This window comes from Pogoniulus pusillus, chromosome Z (assembly GCF_015220805.1).
Source record: "Pogoniulus pusillus isolate bPogPus1 chromosome Z, bPogPus1.pri, whole genome shotgun sequence".
NCBI lineage: Eukaryota > Metazoa > Chordata > Aves > Piciformes > Lybiidae > Pogoniulus > Pogoniulus pusillus.
In genome coordinates, this window is record NC_087309.1 from 10744237 (window position 1) to 10764674 (window position 20438).

Below are 20438 nucleotides of genomic sequence, written 5' to 3' on the forward strand. Positions count from 1 at the left end.
TCAGAAACAGTGGTTTCAGGTGCTAGTCTAGCTAAGAGTTCACTAAGCTTTGCTGTATTTTGGGCAGCAATATGAAGCAAACATTGCAGACAGCATCCAGCTTTCTTCCCCTCTTAAGCAAAGCTGTGGTGAAAGTGGTATGGCTGTCAGCAGAGCTGGAGTGTGTTTGAGAGACAGTGCACAGCTGTGAATTAAGAAGTGCTGATGCTGTCTGTTCAGGTAATTACATGTATCCTCATCTACCCTTCTATCAGGGAGATTATTTCTAATTAATCTTCTCAGCCATGATACATAACACGATTGCCAGTATTGCACTGCAGCTAGTGAAACTAAAGTGGATATTGAAAGTTTGCTTTTATTACCTGCTGTTCCACCTTCCTCAGTTACTGTAATTTGTCTGTTGGTACAGATGGAAAATTAAAGTGTAATTTTGCAGTATTGGTTTATTCTGTCTCTCCTTCGATTTGAACTTACTGGACCTTTACGTTCGACGTCTCCCCATTAGCCAATTTTACAACTAGACATATGTCAGAAAATTAATTGATATAATCTCATTTTGTGTTTTACTGAAAGGCCTGTGCTCTGCAGGTGACTGCACTGGCAAGGAAAGGAGTCATGAATAATACAGTGTGCCCGGCATGTCGAACAATCAGTACAGTCACTCTGTCCAAGAGGTCTTGTCTGTTCTGTGCCTTTCCTGTATCTACTCTTGCTTACTGACCAGCCTTATTTGTTCCATAACTTCTAATGTCTGACAGAATTAGATCCACAGCTTCTTTTTTAGCTGAAGATATCCCACAATTTAGTGATTATGCTTAGTGAAGGCTGAGGTTTATGATTGAGGTAGTTGTTTCCACAAATCACTTAGGTGGTAGGTCCTCTAAGCATCTTAGAATCATAGAATCAACCAGGTTAGAAGAGACCTCCAAGATCAGCCAGTCCAACCTAGCACCCAGCCCTATCCAGTCAACTAGACCATGGCACTAAGTGCCTCATCCAGTCTTTTCTTGATCACCTTCAGGGACAGTGACTACACCACCTCCATGGGCAGCCCATTCCAATGCCAATCACTCTCCCTGGGAAGAACTTCCTCCTAACATCCAGCCTAGACCTCCTCCAGCACAACTTGAGACTGTGTCCCCTTGTTCTGTTGCTGGTTGCCTGGCAGAAAAGACCAACCCCCACCTGGCTACAATCTCACTTTGGGTAGCTGTAGACAGCAGTGAGGTCACCCCTTGTGAAGTACATAAAGAGAACTAATGAAGAAATGTGAAATACAGATGAGAAGCAAGGTATATCCATAGGTTCTTATGGGATAGGTCATAGGAGCTCAGTATCCTTATCTCTTATCTTCAGGACTCCACTGACCTCAGTGAAACTGAGGAGCTTTTGATTCTGCTTTCTTTAAGGCACAGACCCTGGTGTCATAGAGTGGGTGGAAAGTGTGCACTATATTGCAGTGAGGTCATAAGGGACTTCGAATTCCTGGCTATTACTCCCAAAAGCACACAGTAAACAGAAAAAAGCTGTAGTATATGGAGATCGATATGAAAGAATTCTTACAAAGCTAAAGAACTTCCTCTTTGAGCTCTTGGCTTTGAAATCTGTGGAAAGCACCTTGTTAAAATGTTCCCATCAGTGAAAAGATGTGTGTGGTTTGTGTGCTTTTTTTTGTGTCTGCAGCACTGTGCAGGAGCATACTTCATGCACTGGAAAGTAAAAACCTTATTCTATGTACGAGTTAAAGAATTTATTTCATAATGAAGTAAAATTTATCAGGTAGAACACATGGTTAGCCCTGCCTTAAGAACCTGACAGCAACGGCTCCAGACAGGGCTGCTAAGTCATGTTACTCTTGAACTATAAATAGGGAACTGCAAAGCAGCCTTTGACTTGTGTACATTGCCCAACAGTAGCCAAATGAGCCAAGATGCAGTGAGACAGATGTTGTGTTACAACTAGAAATTTGGAGTGCTCCAGACTGTTCTCTTCTGTCAGCTTTCTCTCCAGTGTTCTGTATCAAAGCCAAGGTGAACACACAATGCAGAAAGTAACAAAAAGCAAACTATCTCAAAACAGACGGTGCCTAAGTATTTTAAGTGTGAACAGGTCAGAATCCAGCAGCCAAGTTTTGTAATTCACAGTTGGCCAAATGTTGCTACTACCTCATTGAGGCTGGATTTTTGCAAATGCTCGGTTTCTGTGTTGGCTTCACACGTGCTGCATTGCCTTCTCTGAGGAGCTCAGTGGATCTGCTAGGTGTATCCTTCTTTTCAGCTCCTTTCTCAGATGACACTTAAGAGTTGTGCTGGCTTTACAGCCAGATGCTACCAACTCTGTTTTTTCTCCCACTGTTGAACTCTGCATTTGGATTAGCTTCAGCCAAGACCTGGCACAGAGCCCCAGGGCTTTTGCTTCTGTTTTTCCACTTTTCCAGTTAGGAATGCACAATATCTGACTCCCCTAGGAGCTGGAGTTGCTTAGCCTGGAGAAGAGGAGGCTCAGGAGTGACCTCATTGCTGTCTACAACTACCTGAAGGGATGTTGTAGCCAGGTGGGGGTTGGTCTCTTCTCCCAGACAACCAGGTTGGAAGAGACCTCTAAGATCATCCAGTCCAACCTAGCACCCAGCCCTAGCCAGTCAACTAGACCATGGCACCAGGTGCCCCATCTAGGCTTTTCTTGAACACTTCCAGGGACGGTGACTCCACCACCTCCCTGGGCAGCCCATTCCAATGCCAATCACTCTCTCTGGCAAGAACTTCCTCCTAACATCCAGCCTAGACCTCCTCCAGCACAACTTGAGACTGTGTCCCCTTGTTCTGTTGCTGGTTGCCTGGCAGAAGAGACCAACCCCCACCTGGCTACAATCTCACTTTGGGTAGTTGTAGACAGCAATGAGGTCTGCCCTGAGCCTCCTCTTCTCCAGGCTAAACACCCCCAGCTCCCTCAGCCTCTCCTCATAGGGTTTGTGTTCCAGGCCCCTCACCAGCTTTGTTGCCCTTCTCTGGACATGTTCCAGCACCTCAACATCTCTCTTGAATTGAGGGGCCCAGAACCAACCCCACCTAGCTACAGCCTCTCTTCAGGTAGTTGTAGACAGCAATGAGTTCTGGCCTGAGCCTCCTCTTCTCCAGGCTAAACAGCATTCAAAAGAATGTCCAGAAAGTTCCTCTCTCTTGTTTATAATTTAAAACCAAAATAGAGCATTAGCTCTTAAACAGATACCCATGACATTCGTTTTACTTATCTGGCCAGCTTCTCTAACCTCCTTTGATTTTACTGTTGTGTTTTCAGGCAGACAACAAAGCAAAATTGAGCATTGCATTCATAAGTAGTAATTAAATGGAAATAATTCCAAAGCTCTTCAACTTTACTACAGACAGTAGTGCCCAACCTTTGTAAGGCTATTTTTCCCCTGTGTGTGGGTGGAAGCTGAGCAACCAGTGAGGACAGTGCTTGAACTCATGTAGTTCAGGTAATTCACTTGGTAGAAAGCATTCACCATTTTGGATTTTTCAGACAGTCACTCTTTGTAGACTAATGAGGAATACCTACATTTGAACCCATGGTGGGACCTCACTTGTGGAGAAACCTGAACATCTGCCTCAGGAAATAGAGCCCTTATGAGTGTAATAATTTTTACTCAAAATAATGAATTAAGAAAATTAGATTTCCAGTATAAATACTGATTATTATTTATTAATATTAAAAATTCACCAGAATGCATGAGGTTCATCCAGATTCTTGATTGATGACAAGTATTTACACAAAGGGTATTTATGAACACAGAATTAAACAGCCAAAGGCAGTGTGGTTGTTGTGGAGGGGTATTCTGCTGCCTACACCAATTGTGGAGGAGGGGAGAAATTAATTGGTGCGAGATTATATTCTGTAAAAATAGATTTTTATTTAACTTCAATATTCTGCATTTTCGCCACCCCCAACCACTGTATTTTAATATTAAAAGGATCTACATGGTCATGAAGACATTCTAGGAATAATATCCAACCATAACTTATTAATAACTAGCAAACATTCAAACTATAAACAGAGCGAGAAGTTTTTCCCCACGGCAAATACCGCTTGGGGTCTATATGTTGCTTGCCCTGCAGGTGAGCTGAAAGCTCTTTCTGCTCTATGGCAGGAGGCAATAGATATTACAGAGGCATTAAAGCATTCATTTACAATTCTTATTATCAGTCACCCTCCAGGGCTACATCACAGCCTATTGCTAGTGTCCAAATCTTCAGGGGAGTCTTTGCTCATGGACTTTGAGGCTGGAATCCTCCTGGCTTCGGGGGAAAAGAGAATCTTCCTGGTTTGTGAGGAAGATGACAGTCTCCGACCTTGTTCTCCTGACGAAGGATGCAGTCTCTGACCTTGTCTCCTGGCTTCTTCTGGACACTTTGTCCAGGGACTCTGGTGCAGGAGTATGATGCTGTTCAGTCTGAGCATGGTCTCACACTGGTTAGCAGGCCAATCGCGTGCAGACAAGTGGAGTCTGCTCCTGGTTAACTCAGCGGCAGTGGCGCTTACCAGGCAGTGATAAGGCAGCAGGTGTGCAATAGTATACATGGCTGCATGGGAGTCTGAGGTCCATAGGTAAAGGCAGCCAATAGAGGATCTGGTCCTGATAACTCACCGCAGTGGCGTGCAAGTGTGCACAGCTGGCTGGGAGACTATGGGAGATTCTGTCTCCATAATAACAGCAAAGCCAATAGGCATAAGCAGTGCTGGTGAGTCTAAGCCTAATAATGAGCAAGTGAGCCTGAACATGAGCAAGTGATCATGGGCGTGAGCAATGGAGTCCGAGCACGTTGTTTACCTGTGTGCCTCTATTTATTAAATGTGGGCTGAGATTAATGGCCTCTTGGCCACTAGAATGACCAATCAGGTTGGCAGTCAGCCAAACAATACTATAATAGGCAAAAGCCACAGGCCTGGACTTTCCAAATATGGTAAGCACACAGGCTAGCACCAGCAAGCATGAGCTGGGTGCATGGGCTTACACAAACATGTTTACAAGCACTTTATACAACCAGGGGTCCTGGGCAGGCCAGACTTCATGGCACCAGGTCTGTTGTGCCTCTTTTATCCATTTAATATGTTTACCTCTGGTTTGGGCAGGCAAACATGTCCAGGCAGGGCAAGGCATAAATAAGCCTATTTTTGGGCCTACAGGCCCTCCACAACAGTGGTGGGTTAGAAACTTACACAACTGAAACTTAACCAGAGTAGCTCACATGGCTTGGAAGTAAGGTAAAGCTGTGTTTACAGCAAAGCTAAATTTACTAGCAGTTATACACAAGCTATTTACAACTATATACAAGTTAGAAAGAATACAGAAATCCAAACTCCTACCCAGACAAAGGAAGCTGCTCAGAAGGGCCCAAAGCTACCCTCTCTCTCCCTGTACTTTCCCAGATAGAAAAACAAAAAACAACCAGCAAATATTATGTCGTTATTTGTTAGTGGAGAAATGTTAGAACAGCAGGGGTTGGTCTCTTCTCCAAGACACCCAGTGATAGAACAAGAGGACACAGTCTCAAACTGCACCAGGGCAGGTTTAGGCTGAACATTAGGAAAGAAATTCTTTGTGGAAGGAGTGATTGGCATTGGAATGGGCTGCCTGGGGAGGTGGTGGAGTCACCATCCCTGGAGGTGTTTAAAAGGAGGCTGGATGAGACACTTAGTGCCATGGTTTAGTTAACTAGAAGAGTTAGGTGGTAGGTTGGACTCGATGATCCTTGAGGTCTCTTCCAACCTGGTTAATTTTGTGATTTTGTGATTTTGTGAGGGAGAAGCAAAAGGAAGCCACATCCCAGAATGAAGTGGGACAAATTGTTTACTTTTTGACTTTTTATCCCTTTCAACAAACCAAGGAATGATACAGACTTCATCTTTATTTTCCTTTCACAACCAAATAGGGTTGCTGAGTAAGCCCAAACTAGACAAGTCTTTAAAAACTTAAGACTTACAGAAACAAGCCCAAAATTACAAAGGATGTACAGATATCCCAGGAGTTTTTCATGTACAAAGATGCTCCCACAACCCACGATTGCAATCCTGAGAGTAAAAATACAATATAATTCCAAAGGCAGAAGGAAGGAGAGAAAAACTGAGTACCATAACCTGGAGGACAATGTGGAATTGATGCTTAGAACACGTCAGTCAAGAAAGTCAGTAAGCTGAACCACTGCAGATGCATAGCTGCTGTGAAACAAAAGCTAACAGTGCTGTGAGTCCTGCTGCTGCAGGCAGGAATCCAGTTAATGAGCTGGCAATGGGGGAGAAGCAGCTGGGACTTCACTGGGAAATTGCCCTAGCAACCATGCAGAGGGAATCACTAAGAATCACACTCTCTCCCCTATTAACTGTGTTTTGAAAATAAAACTGTCCAATGGGCACAAGTGTCAGGAGTTTGGCCAATGAGCTCAAAGTCTCATGCCACATATAATACCCTAAAAGGCAATAAGGCACACGTTTCAGGTTACACAAGACGTCTGAGATGTGGTGCTGTATTGCTACCCCTTCGGACAGGCTTACTGGAGCTAATCCCCATTGGCTGCTTTGTCTGCTCCCTGGACTCGCTCCTGGACCCAGCAGCTGGAGGAGAAGGTGCAGCTTTGGGTAGTAGTCAAACTGGTTTAGCTGGATTTTTACCCTGCCAGGACAATGAGGCATTGTAAATGGATGTACAAGAAGTTGGAAGACTTGAAAATCTTGGCCATAGGTGTTCAGCTTTGCTTCAGACTTGCAGATTTCTTTCTTTTCCAGAACCTTTGTCAAACACTCTGGTGCTCGGTGAAAGGCTCCTGCCGCTCCAAACTGGATGCAGCTGCGGATGGAACTCGGTGCGGGGAAAACAAGGTGACTGTGAGCTGTTCTGCCCGCAAGCTGCTCTGCCTCCAATAGCGCAGCTGAGGAACCATGAGTAGGTCTGCTATTGTTCAGCATGAAAAAGGAGCATCGTGTGACATCTCCATTTACATTTCCACTTAAGTTTTCAAACATCATGGCCTGGAATAACAAATAATTCGCAGTAATGTTTTCCTGCAGTAATGATTCACAGATTCATAAAATGGTTTAGGTGGGAAGGGAGCTTAAAGGTCATCTAGTTCCAATACCCCTGCAATGGGCAGGGGCCCCTTTCACTAGACCAAGTCACTCAAGACCTTGTCCAGCCTGGCCTTGAACACTTTCAGGGAGAGGAGGTTTCACCACCTTTGTGGAAAACCTGTTCCAGTGCCTCTTTTTTCCAGGCTGAAGAGTTGCAGGTCTTGCAGCTTGTCACTTCAGGGGAGGTGCTTAAGCCCACTAGTCAGCTCCATGGCTCTTCTTTGGACTCACTCCAGCAGTTTGGTATTCCATTTACACTGGGGGTACCAAAACTGGACACAGTACTCCAGGAGGGATCTCACAAGAGCAGAGGGGCAGAATCACTTCCCTTGTCCTGCTGGTCACAGTTCTTTTTATCCAGTCCGGGATGTAGTTGGTCTTCTGGGCTGCAAATGCCCATTGCTGGCTCAGGTTGAGTTTTTCATTAACTGACTCCCCTAAGTCCCTCTTCCTCAAGACTGCTCTTGAGCCACTCCTTGATCAGCCTGTATTTGTGCTTGGGATTGCCCTGACCTAGGTGTGGGACCTTGCACTTGGCCTTGTTGAACTTTATGATGTTGGCTTGGGCCCATGTCTCAAGCCTGTCCGAGTCCCTCTGGATAACATCCCTTCTCTCCAGCATGTCAGTAACATCACACAGCTTGGTGTCATCTGTAAACTGGCTGAGAGTACACTCAGTCCCACTGTCCATATCACCAACAAAGATGTTAAACAGCACTGGTCCCAGTAGCAGCCCCTGAGGGACACCACTTGTCACTGGTCTCCATTTGGACATTGAGCCATTGAATGCAACTCTCCGAGTGCAGCCGTACAACTAATTCCTTGGTGGTCCACTGCTCAGGTTCATACCTTCCTAATTTGGTGATCTTAAGATGTTTGTCCTTTCTGTTCTCTCTTTAGTGGTGCTTCTCTGGTGAATGCATTACAGTAGGTAAGACTCCGGAAGCAGTCCATGGTGGATGGGGCATTTGGTCCTCCTGGTCTCATTGCACAAGGACATGTGGGGCAGGAATTCAGAGCGCAGAGAGACCCTGCAATAACCCTGAGTAAGCTGACTGCACAATTCTTTCTTACTTTTTATCCAGAATCTTTCATATACTTGTGACGTCAGAAACTCTTGTATAAGACTGTTAGCAGCAAAAGGCACAGCAAGACAGACTCTGTGAAGACCTCTCCTTCCCAGTTAAGCCACTATTCTGTGTGAAATTCATTTGGCCCACTCTTTAGATCTGTGGTCTCTCTCTTTTAAACCTTAGCCTCTGTGAAGTTTATTGCTACACAATATGCAAACAAAGTTCTTTTATTTACCATTTGGGCTTTGCAGAAATAGTATCAATGTTACTTTACTAATAATGTCACTTACAAATAAGTGCCAAACATCAGGTAAGAACATTAGCTAGCAATGTACTAATTTTTCATGTTTTGTTTTAATCATCAGATTCATCTGGGCTTGAGATAAGTGAGTTGATAGGTACAGAACAGGAAAGGGAGAATTTTCTAACAACTATTTGAGTACAATCTTGTTTTCAGAAATCACTAAGAAGATGCCTAACAGCAGAAATCTCTTGGCTTCTCAGGAGGAACTGTCAAACATTCTGGAAGGCAGGATATTTTGGGAGAGTTCATTTGATGAGGTCATTTGTTGTGAGCTCAGCTGGGCAACATAGCAAGCACTTTTTTGGGATTCAGGGTCTAGATCCCTGTGCTCCATTCTCTGACATACATGTTTGAATACTTGAACACATGAATGATATCTCTACTCTGTCAAGGGTTCAGCTTCATCTTGTTTTACTCCCTTGGACCCTGAAAGACACTGTTCTTTTAAAACAATTTTTTACCCAGAATCTCACATCCCAGTCTCAATGTTCCTTCTCTAGGCCACAGTTTGGAGGAGACTACTGCACTGGAGAAAGGAAACGCTATCGCATGTGTAACATTAGCCCCTGTCACAAAGGCTTGCCAACCTTTCGTCAGATGCAGTGCAGTGAATTTGATACAGTTCCCTACCAGAATGAATTCTACCACTGGGTTCCTGTTTATAACACAGGTATGAAGCTACAAATTTTTTAGGATCTTCCATGAAATGTCTAATTTATAGACCTACAAGAAGTCTCTGTGAATGCAAGAAGTGACTTAATTGTAATTACCGTATTGGAGAAGCACCTCTGAGTCCTGGTGGGCAGTAAGTTATCCATGGGGCAACAATGTGCCTTTGTGGCCAGGAAGGTCAATGGTACATTTAAAAGACTGTAGTCATCAGGTCAAAGAAGGTTTTCTCCCTCCACTCTGTTCTGATGGGAACAGATCTAGAGTATTGTGTCTGCTTCTGGGGTCTGTAGTTCAAGGACAGAGATACACTACGGAGCCCAACAGGGAGCAGTGAGAATGTGAACGAGCTGAAACATGTCTTACAAGGAAAGGCTGAAAGACTTTATTCTGGCAAAGAGAAGACTGAGAGGGCATCTTACTGATGTTTGCAAATATCCAGAGGGTGGGTGTTAAGAAGGGGCCAATCTGTTTTCAGTTGTGCCCTGGGACAGAATGAGGGGCTGTGGACACAAACTGGAACCCAGGAAGTTCCACCTCAACATGAGATAAAACTTTAAGGGTGGCAGAGCACTGAAACAGTCTGCTCAGAGAGGCTGGGAGTCTCCTTCTCTAGGGAATTTCAAGACCCATCAGGACATGTTCCTGGGTGATCTGCCCTAGGTGCTCCTGCCTTGGCAGAGGGATTGGACTCTATGATCTCTGGAAGTCCCTCCCAACCCCTTCCATTCTGTGCTTCTGTAAGTCTTTAGAGCAAAAAATCTCACGTGCTTTTTGTGTATGCACAAAGGCAGTGATTCCCTCTACATGCAGATGTTTTGCCTGCTTTTCCCACTGCTTCTCTCCCTTCTGGCCTTGCCTACTCTGTGCTGACCACTTATATCACTTAGAGTTTGGATTTACCCCTCAAAGGTAAATTGCCACGCTACTCAGAATTTTGGAAGTAAAATGAAATTATTATTTACAAAGTTGGCTACATATAAAAGGTAATAAGCATATACAAATACATATAGACATAGAATCATCGAATCAACATATACAACTAGAAAACAGCCCAACTAATCCCCCTGGAGGAAAACCTCAGCTGATAGAATATCTTCTCTTCCCCGCTCTCAATCAGCATTCTTACCAGTATTAACAATTCTCAATGCAGAGAAGCAGTCAAGGCCAGATGGACAGACAGAGGGAAGTAACAAGCAAGCAAGGGAGACCAAGCAAGAAGAATGAGAACACTCTGAACCTCAGATTATATAGAAAAGTAACAAGTCAATGAAATGAGATAAATATATCTCTTATGTTCAGCCCCCTTTCGGGATGTGCTTTTGAAGTCTCTCAGAAATTTTGTTTAGAATTTAAATTTAAGACACTAGTCTTTAAATCTGTAACACAGGCTGTATAGGATCATAGAATCATGGAATTAACCAGGTTGGAAGAGACCGAGATCATCAAGTCCAACCTATCCCCCAGCTCTATCCAATCAACTTGACCGTGGCACTAAGTGTCTCATCCAGGCTTTGCTTGAACATCTCCAGGGACGGCAACTCCACCACCTCCCTGGGCAGCCCATTCCAATGCCAATCACTCTCTCTGCCAACAACTTCCTCCTAACATCCAGCCTATACATCCCCCAGCACAACTTGAGACTGTGTCCTCTTGTTCTGTTGCTGGTTGCCTGGCAGAAGAGACCAACCCCCACCTGGCTACAGCCTCCCTTCAGGTAGTTGTAGACAGCAATGAGGTCCCCCCTGAGCCTCCTCTTCTCCATGCTGCACACCCCCAGCTCCCTCAGCCTCTCCTCATAGGGTTTGCGTTCCAGGCCTTTACCAGCCTTGTTGCTCTTCTCTGGACATGTTCCAGTATCTCAACATCTTTCTTGAGTTGAGGAGCCCAGAGCTGGACACATGTAGTGACAGTGAGTATGAGTGTAACCAGCATAGTTCCTGGAAAGATATTCCCTAAGGAAAAATAGTGAACTGGTGGCTATATTAAGCTGTCTGGGATAGGCCTAAACCATCTTTTCCCATGTCAGCCACAGAACACAAAGTACAGTAGTTCAGGTAGAGCTGCATGCTTGGGCCTCCAGCCATGACTGTACCAAATAATCAGAGCTCTGTCGTGGCACAACTGTGGCTTTGCTACTTCCATCCTGGATCTGCATTCTAAGTGTACTTGGCACCACGCTGGGGAAGTAATACCCCAGTGCGTTCAATATTCTGTTGCCCTGTATTGTAGAGATGGAGTCAATGCCTCTGCCTTGTAACTTGCTTTGTAACAGCTAGTTACCAAATACAAAGGTGATAACTGCTCCCACAAGGTTTGCTTTTCAGTGTATGTGCAAAATTAAGGTGTAGATCATCCAGTAGCAGCTAGTAGTGTAGTTTTATTTATGGAAAAAATAAACTAAGAAGATTAAGATTCAGCTTTCAGTTTTGTTTTCAGTAGTGCTTTTCAGTAAGGCCATTGAGTTTTGACAGTTACTGGCGATTCTGAGTAGGTTTCCTGTGTTTCAGCACAGATCATCCTAACAGGATGAGAAGAGAGACAAAATGTTATTCAGACATCTGGCAGAATTCTTGCAATTGCTGGCAACTGTTGTTGGCATGGGGGTACTTCAGCTTGCCTAGCATCTTCCAGAATTATAACACAGCAGAGAGGGAACAGTCCTGAAGGTTCCGTAAGTGTGTGGAGGTCAACTTTCTGACAGAGTCAGATGGCAAAAATGGCCTGCTGGACCTGTAGTTTGTGAAGAGAGAAGGACTTGTGCCATCTTGAGCACAGTGATCACAAAATGATAAAGTTCTCAGTTGCTGGAGAAGTAAAGAGAGGGTCAGCAGATTTGCCATCTGGGACATCTGGCAGGCGTACTTTAGCCTGTTTTGGAGTCTGGTCAACAGAATCCCTTGGGAGGCAGTCCTGAAGGGCCAAGGAGTCCAGGCAGACTGGCTGCTGTTCAAGAGGGAAGGTCAAAGGCACAGAAGCAGGCTGTTCCCATGTGCCAAAAGATGAATCAAAAGGAAGAAGCCAGCCTGTCTGCTTAGATAAATCTAGTTGCAGCTTAGGGAAAAAAAAATGAGTGTTCATGGTTGTTGGAAAAAGGAGCAGGCCACTCAGGAGGACTACAAGGCTTTTGTGAGCTTGTGCAGGGAAATGAATCTGGCTTCAGCTGTTTAAGAGAAATTAAATCCTTCTACAAATAGATTAGCCATAAAAGGAGGACTGAGGAAAATCAGTGCATTTTGTTGGATGCAGAGGAGAGCATAGTGGTTAAGGATGAGGAAAATTCTGAGGTACTCAATACCTTCTTTCCCTCAGTTTTTAGAAGTAAGATCAGTTGACAGAATATCCAGGTACCTGAGCTGGAGTATAGGGATGGGAAGCAGAAGGAAGGTTCTGTAATCCAAGAGGAGATGGTTAGTGACTGGCTGCACCACTTAGACACATGAAATCTGTGGGTCCAGATGTCATACACACAAGGATAATGAGAGAACTGGCAGAAGTGGTTACCAAGCCACTTTGAATCATTTGCCAGCAATCTTGGCTAACTGGGGAGGTCCCATCTGACTGGAGGTTGGCAGGTGTGATTCTCATCTACAGGAAGGTCTGGAAGGAGGACCTAGGGAACTACAGACCTGTCAGTCTGACCTCAGTGCTGGGAAAGGTCACATGGAGCTAGATCATCCTGAGTTCTATTATGCATCTAGTGCAGGGCAAGCAGGTGACCAGGCCTAGTCAGCATGGATTCGTGAAGGGTAGGTCCTGCTTGATGAACCCAATCTCCTTTTGTGACAGGGTGGCTTGCTTAGTGGATAAGAGGAAGGCTGCAGGTGTTGTTTATTTGGACTTTGGTAAAGCTTTTAGCACTGTCTCTCACAGCAGCATCCAGGAGGAACTGACTGAATGGGTGCTTTCCTGGGTGAAAAACTGCCTCAGTGGCCAGGTACAGAGTTTTTGGGCCAGTTTTGTTTAATGTCTTTATCAGTGATCTGGATGAAGGGATTGTGTGCACCCCTTTGCAGATGACACCAAGATGGGTCAGAGCATTGATCTGCTCAAAGGTAGGGAGGGTCTACAAAGGAGCCTGGACAGTTTGAATCAATGGGCTAAGACCAGCTTTATGAGGTTCAACAAGATCAAGCACTGAGTCCTGAATTTGGTTAACAAAAACTTCATGCAACACTACAGGCTTGGGCCAACTGTCTGAAAACTGCTCTGCAGGAAAAGGACCTGAGAGTGCTGGTTCACAATTGGCTAAATAGGAGCTAGCAGTGTGCTCAGGTAGCCAAGAAGGCCAGCAGCATCCTGGCCTGTACCAGGAATACTGTGGACAATGGGAGTAGAGAAGCAATCATGCCCCAGTACTGAGTACTGCTGAGGCCGTGAATTCAGTTTTGTGGCTCAGTACAAGAAGGACATTTTCTTGCTGAAATGTGTTCAGAGAAAGGCTGGTTTAGGATCTGAGGAGCAAGACTTACACGAGGAGTGGCTGAAGGAACTGGGATTGTTTAGTCCAGAGAAGAGGAGGCTGAGGAGAGACTTTATTGCTCTCTCTTTGAAATACCAGTTAAGTATTTTTTCTGCAGTTCAAAAAGCTCTTCATAGGATCATAAAATGCACTGGGTTGTAAGGAACCACTACAGATATCTGGTCCTAACCTCCATGCACTAAGCAGGAGCATTCCCAATTAGGTCAAGTTGCTCAGAGCCCGATCAAATCTGACTTTGAATGTCTCCAGGGATGGGGCCTCCATCACCTTTCTGCGCAATCTGCCCCAGTGTAACACCACCCTCACAGTAAAGAATATCCTCCTGATGTCCAGTCTAAATCAGCCCTGCACTAGTTTCAAACTGCTGTCCCTTGTCCTATCACTACAGGCTTTTGTAAGCAATCCCTCTCCAGTGTCCTTGTAGGTCCCCTTCAGGTATTGAAAGGCTGCTATTAGGTCTTGTAATGGGTTAGGAACTCTCCACCCCACTACTTGAAATTACCCAGATGGTTTGGGAGTAAGATGAAGCTGTATTTACAGCACTGCAAAACTTAAAAGCGTATGTACACAACATATACAAGAACTTAAAGTTATATACAAGTTAGAAATAATACAGAAATCCCAATCCCCTCACAGACAAAACAAACCACCTGGAGGAGGAAGGGCTCAAAGGTACCCTGCTTTCTGTCCTCTCCTCCCTCTATCTCAGAAATCCACACATAAACAAAGCAGAAGCCAGCAGCTTACCTGTTAATTGCCAAAAATAGAGGTGAGGTGTCAGAGCAGGTCAGGGTTAAAAGAAAGTGATTAAATCGAACAACACAGAGACCAGATAGAGAAGTGAACAGGACAATGTCCCAGGACAAGATGCCCAAACATTATTTATCTTTTGACTTGTTATCCCTCTCAGCAAACCAGTGAATGATAGAGACATCATAATTGTTTTTCTTTTCACAATCAACAATCTAATTCTTATCTACAACTACCCAAAGGGAGGTTGTAGCCAGGTGAGGTTGGTCTCTTCTGCTAGGCAGTCAGCGACAGAACAAGGGGACAGTCTCAAGTTGTGCTGGGGGAGGTCTAGGCTGGATGTCAGGAGGAAGTGGTTGCCAGAGAGAGTGATTGGCATTGGAATGGGCTGCCCAGGGAGGTGGTGAAGTCACCGTACCTGGAGGTGTTCAAGAAAAGCCTGAATGAGGCACTTAGTGCCATGGTCTAGTTGACTGGACAGGACTGGATGATAGGTTGGACTGGATGATGTTGGAGGTCTCTTCCAGCACTGGTCAGACCACACCTTGAGTACTGTGTCCAGTTCTGGGCCCCTCAATTCAATAAGGATGTTGAGGTGCTGGAACATGTCCAGAGAAGGGCAACAAAGCTGGTGAGGGGCCTGGAGCACAAATCTTATGAGGAGAGGTTGAGGGAGCTGGGCCTGTTTAGCCTGGAGAAGAGGAGGCTCAGGGGTGATCTTATTACTGTCTACAACTACCTGAAGGGGCATTGTAGCCGGGGGGGGGTGGCCTCTTCTCCCAGGTAACCAGCAATAGAACAAGGGGACACAGTCTCAAGTTGTGCCAGGGTAGGTCTAGGCTGGATGTTAGGAAGAAGTTCTTCACAGAGAGAGTGATTGGCATTGGAATGGGCTGCCCAGGGAGGTGGTGGAGGCACCGTCCCTGGAGGTGTTCAAGAAAAGCCTGGATGAGGCACTTAGTGCCATAGTCTAGTTGATTGGATAGGGCAGGGTGCTAGGTTGGACTGGATGATGTTGGAGGTCTCTTCCAACCTGGTTGATTTTATGATTCAATTCTATGATTCTATGATTCCAACCTGGTTTATTCTATGATTCTATGATTCTCATTTCTCTCATTAAAATATTCCAGTTAGACTCAAACCAGGACAGGTCTCTCCAGAGCCTTCTTTTCTCCAGACTGAACAGCCTCAGTTCATAGGAGAAGTGTTCCAGCTCCCTGGTCATTTTTGTGGCCCTCCTCTGGAGGTCTGTGCCCTTCTGTCTTAGTTCTAATTTAAATTCCCAAAGTCTCAAATATATGTATTTGATAGAACCAACAACAATTTTATAGAGTGCCCTTCCCTCTCCCTTGTTTCCCAAAAGAAGGGAATTAGATGTAGAGAGGGGAAAAGGTAAGCACACCCAAATAAATAGTCTCACTCTGATTTGGAAGTTAAGAAAAAGAAAGGAAAAGTCTAACGATGAATTAAAAAGGTATCTGAAGTAGGGAAGTTACAAAGGTATAGGGAAGGGAAAACAAATACAGAATGTGTAAATACAACCAGATTTTGATGGTAAGGGCTTCGTCTGCCTTGTGGGTGATAGCCATGTGGTAAGAGCCAGGAACAGGATGGTGATGCTGGCAAGCAGGAAGGCAGGGAGCACAGAGAGAGAGAGAGCAGGAAGACCCCGTGCTTGTATGGATCTTTAGACAGGAAGGGGGACTGGGCTAACCATGAATCACCTGGTGGTGTTCAGACCCACCCCTAGGATCAGGCTCAAGGTTAACCCCCTGGAGGGTTAACCCTGTACACCTTCCTGTGTTGAATGCCCCAGATCTGGACAGGGTACTCCAGGTGGCATCTTTCCAGAGCAGAGTGGCAGAATGACCTCTCTTGATCTGCTGGCCATGCTTGTTTTGATGCAGCCTGGGATACAATTTGCCTTCTGGGTGGTAAGTGCACACTGTTGGCTCATGTCCAGCTTTTCATCTGCTGGTGTCCCCAAGTCCATTTTCACAGAGCTGCTCTTTATCACAGCCTTTCCCGGGCTGCATTGGTAATGAGGATTGTCCCAACCCAGGTGTATTTGGCCTTGTTGAACTTCAGAGGTTTACCTTGGTCCACTTCTTCAACTTGTCCAGGTCTGTCTGGATGACATCCAGTCCCTCTTGCATATGACCACACATAGCTTGGTGTCATCAGCAAACTTGCTGAGGGTACACTCAAATGATCTGATAATAAAACTGAATAGCTTAAGAAGGGATCATGCTTTATGCTTGCATGTTTTTTTGTGTGTGAAAGCTATGAGGGGCAACCATGTCAGGGAGTCACTGTGGATATTCTTCTGTTTTCTTGTAATTACCACATTAAATCTATGCATAACTTCAGTTTGCTGTTGATAGGGTCAGACTACCAGCAAAATTATTTTGTATATCAAACACTTGCATTTGCTTTCCAGTGCACGGAGTCAATGCCATTTGAAGAGAAGCAAACAAATGCAAGCATTATGCCTTTAAACTTTGTTCTCATCTGTTTTCTCAGCAGAGAGGAAGTCATTCTAGAGTTATATGTCTCTCCTGTAATCCATGAAGTCCTTAATGTTCGTGCTTTAATTGCCCGGGGAGGTGGTGGAGTCACCATCCCGGGAGGTGTTTAAAAGGAGGCTGGGTGAGGCACTTAGTGCCATAGCTTAGTTAAATAGGTGATAGGTTAAGCTCGATGATCTTTCTCAACCTGATTAATTCTGGATTCTGTGCGGTTCTTTTGTTCTGTTAACAGCATTTGAAGTGTTTTTGTTGGTGCTGAACTTCTAACTGAAAAAAATCCTGGCTTTCTCAGGTAGGCAGGCCTCTCCTGGGAACACATATCTAAGCAGGGAGTCTGCCAAATCCTGTGCTGATCCTTCATCTAACATCATCACTGTATGGCTGTGGGTAGGTGGATGTGCTGCTTTCCCAGCCAGTATTACCTACTGCAACAGAAAATATCTGAGAGTTTTCCTCCCGTCTCAGATACAAATTTTCTTTATTTGGAGCAGTTTGAGCCTTTCTTCTGAGTACTTTCCCTGAACAAGCCAAGACTTCAACCAACAGCCTCGTAGAACCCTTACAAAAAAGAGTTGATGTTTCAGGGTTCTGGAGACTTAATCACCGTGTCCACCATATGTACACCAAGCTTTGTTAGTGTACACTAGCTTCCCCTATTTTCCTGTTCAACTGATGCAATCCAGTTCCAAGGACTTTTCTCTGTGTTCTGTTACTTATTCCCATCAAGATTTTGGCTTGTGTGGTGAGTTGGTCCTGGCTGGATGCCAGGTTCCCACAAGAGCCAGTCTGTCATTTGTCTCCTCAGCAGGATGGGGGAGAGAAAATATTAACAAAAGGCTTCTGGGTCAATTTAAGGATGTGGAGAGATGATTCACCAGATATTGTCACAGGCAAAGAAGACTTGGCTTGGGGAAAATTAGTTTATTAGCCACTAAATTGAAGTAAGACAATGAGTAATAGGAAAATCAGAAAAAAAATCAAAACCTTCCCCCTACTTCTCCCTTCTTCCCAGGCTTAATTTCACTCCCAATTTTGTTTTCCTCCTTCCTCCAAATGGCACAGGGGGACAGGGAATGGGGTTTGTAGTCAGTTCATGACATGCTGTCTGCATTGCTCCTTCCTCCACAGTGGGAGGACTCTTCACAGTCTTCCCCTGCTCCAGCATGGGGTGCCTCTCATGGGAGATGACCTGTCATGAGCTGTGCCTGTGGGTCTCTCATGACATCACATGTTCTGCCAGCAAACCTGCTCCAGTTTAGGTCCCTACTCTATCTGTGAGTCCACAGGTTCTTCCAGGAGCCTGCTCCAGCATGGACTTCCAGCAGGGTCTCAGCCTCCTTCACATGCATCCACCTGCTCCAGCATGAGGTCCTTGAACTGCTGCAGGTGGATATCTGCTTCACTCTTACCAATCAATGACCTGCTAGGTTGTGGTCTTCAGTGCAGATTGCAAGGCAGTCTTTGTCTTGTGCTTGGAGCACATCATCCCCCTCCTTCACTGACCTTGGTGTCTGCAGAGTTATTTTTCTCACGTATTCTCACTCAGCTCTCTCTGTCTGCAATTGCTGTTACACAGCAACTTTTCTCACCTTCTTAAATATGTTATCCCAGTGGTACAACCACTGATGGACTTGTCCCTGGCCAGCAGCTGGTCCATCTTGGAGCCATCTGGAATTGGCTCTATTGGACATGATGAGGGAACCTTGTAGCAGCTTCTCACCGAAGCCACCTCACTGGCCCCGCAAACTACACAAACCCAATGCAGCTTATGTTTTATTATCAGTCATTTTAAACCCCTTTCACACTGCACATGGGGTATAAGCGTTCAATAGCTCCAAGTGCAGGGTGCTGCACTTTGGCCACAACAACCCCATGCAGAGATACAGGCTGGGGTCGGAGTGGCTGGAGAGCAGCCAGACAGAGAGGGATCTGGGGGTGCTGATTGATACCTGCCTGAACATGAGCCAGCAGTGTGCCAGGTGGCCAAGAGAGCCAGTGGCATCCTGGCCTGCATCAGGAATGGTGTGGTCAGCAGGAGCAGGGAGGTCATTCTGCCCCTGTACTCTGCACTGGTCAGACCACACCTTGAGTGCTGTGTTCAGTTCTGGGCCCCCCAGTTTAGAAGGGACATTGAGATGCTTGAGCGTGTCCAGAGAAGGGTGACGAGGCTGGGGAGAGGCCTTGAGCACAGCCCTATGAGGAGAGGCTGAGGGAGCTGGGATTGTTTAGCCTGGAGAAGAGGAGGCTCAGGGGTGACCTTATTGCTGTCTACAACTGCCTGAGGGGTGGTTGTGGCCAGGAGGAGGTTGCTGTCTTCTCTCAGGTGGCCAGCACCAGAACGAGAGGACACAGCCTCAGGCTGTGCCAGGGGAGATTTAGGCTGGAGGTGAGGAGAAAGTTCTTCACTGAGAGAGTCATTGGACACTGGAATGGGCTGCCCGGGGAGGTGGTGGAGTCGCCGTCCCTGGAGCTGTTCAAGGCAGGATTGGACGTGGCACTTGGTGCCATGGTCTAGCCTTGAGCTCTGTGGTAAAGGGTTGGACTTGATGATCTGTGAGGTCTCTTCCAACCTTAGTGATACTGTGATACTGTGTGATACTGTGAAAATACCACGAGGTTTTCTCTGAATGCACATCACAGTTCCTGCATGGAAGCACCTAGCTGAGGAAATGAAACCTTCAGCCCTGTATTTCGTGAGATTTTAGACATCCTGTGTTCTTTCATCCTGCTAGAAAAATGGTAAATTATCTTGATGGTCACAGTTCTGTCGCCTGGCTTTAATTTCATAACTTACATAAGCCAGTTATAATGGATGCCACATAATTAAATAGTGCTGTGATGTCCTTTTCTGTTTTGTAGATTGTACCTACACAAGAGGACAAAGACCATTTTTTAATAGCTTATGATTTAATATAAGATGAGATGCAGCAAGCAGCTTTAGCAGGCAATGTGGCAGAAAAACAATGAGTGACATCTTGCTGTTGGCTAAGCTTAACTGTATTTAAGGTCCTAGCTGAGATTTTTCCCTTCTGTTTTAAAGCAGTTTGGCTCCTTGAGGAACTTGCATAGTCCTGTTGTGGATTTGCCTCAGAGCACAGAAACCTGTACAAGTAGCTGGAGAAGCAGAGTATCCCTGAGAGTCTTAAGATGAAGGGGCCATCCAAGTTCAGTGATGGTTAAAGCATCCAGCAGCTCTAAACAGGATACTTTCTGAATTGTTCTTGTGAGCCCTACTTTGACTCTGCAGTCAGACTTTGTGGCTACTCTGCTTTTCTTGCCGTCAGACTGACCCTGCAATTCTCTATTTTACACCATTTGATGGTTTCTCAGGACCTAATTTCCACATAGTAAGTATGAGGCATGCACTGAATCATACAAATACCATTCTTTTCTCTATTGGTGCCAGGATCTCCACATCTATTGACAGGTAGGGGTTACATTCATAGAATCATAGAATCAACCAGGTTGGAAGAGACCTCCAAGATCATCCAGTCCAACCTAGCACCCAG

At 45.4% G+C, this 20438-nt stretch overlaps 1 protein-coding gene across 1 annotated transcript in view; it reads left to right on the forward strand.

Annotated features, from left to right (window-relative positions):
- Positions 1 to 20438, forward strand: part of ADAMTS12 (ADAM metallopeptidase with thrombospondin type 1 motif 12) — a 257252-nt gene that overhangs the window by 155326 nt on the left and 81488 nt on the right. Inside the window, exons 10-12 of the mRNA XM_064176516.1 lie at positions 6781 to 6873; positions 8023 to 8168; positions 9000 to 9169. Of these exons, the coding sequence (XP_064032586.1) occupies positions 6781 to 6873; positions 8023 to 8168; positions 9000 to 9169 (409 nt within the window). The remainder of the gene's footprint in view (positions 1 to 6780; positions 6874 to 8022; positions 8169 to 8999; positions 9170 to 20438) is intronic.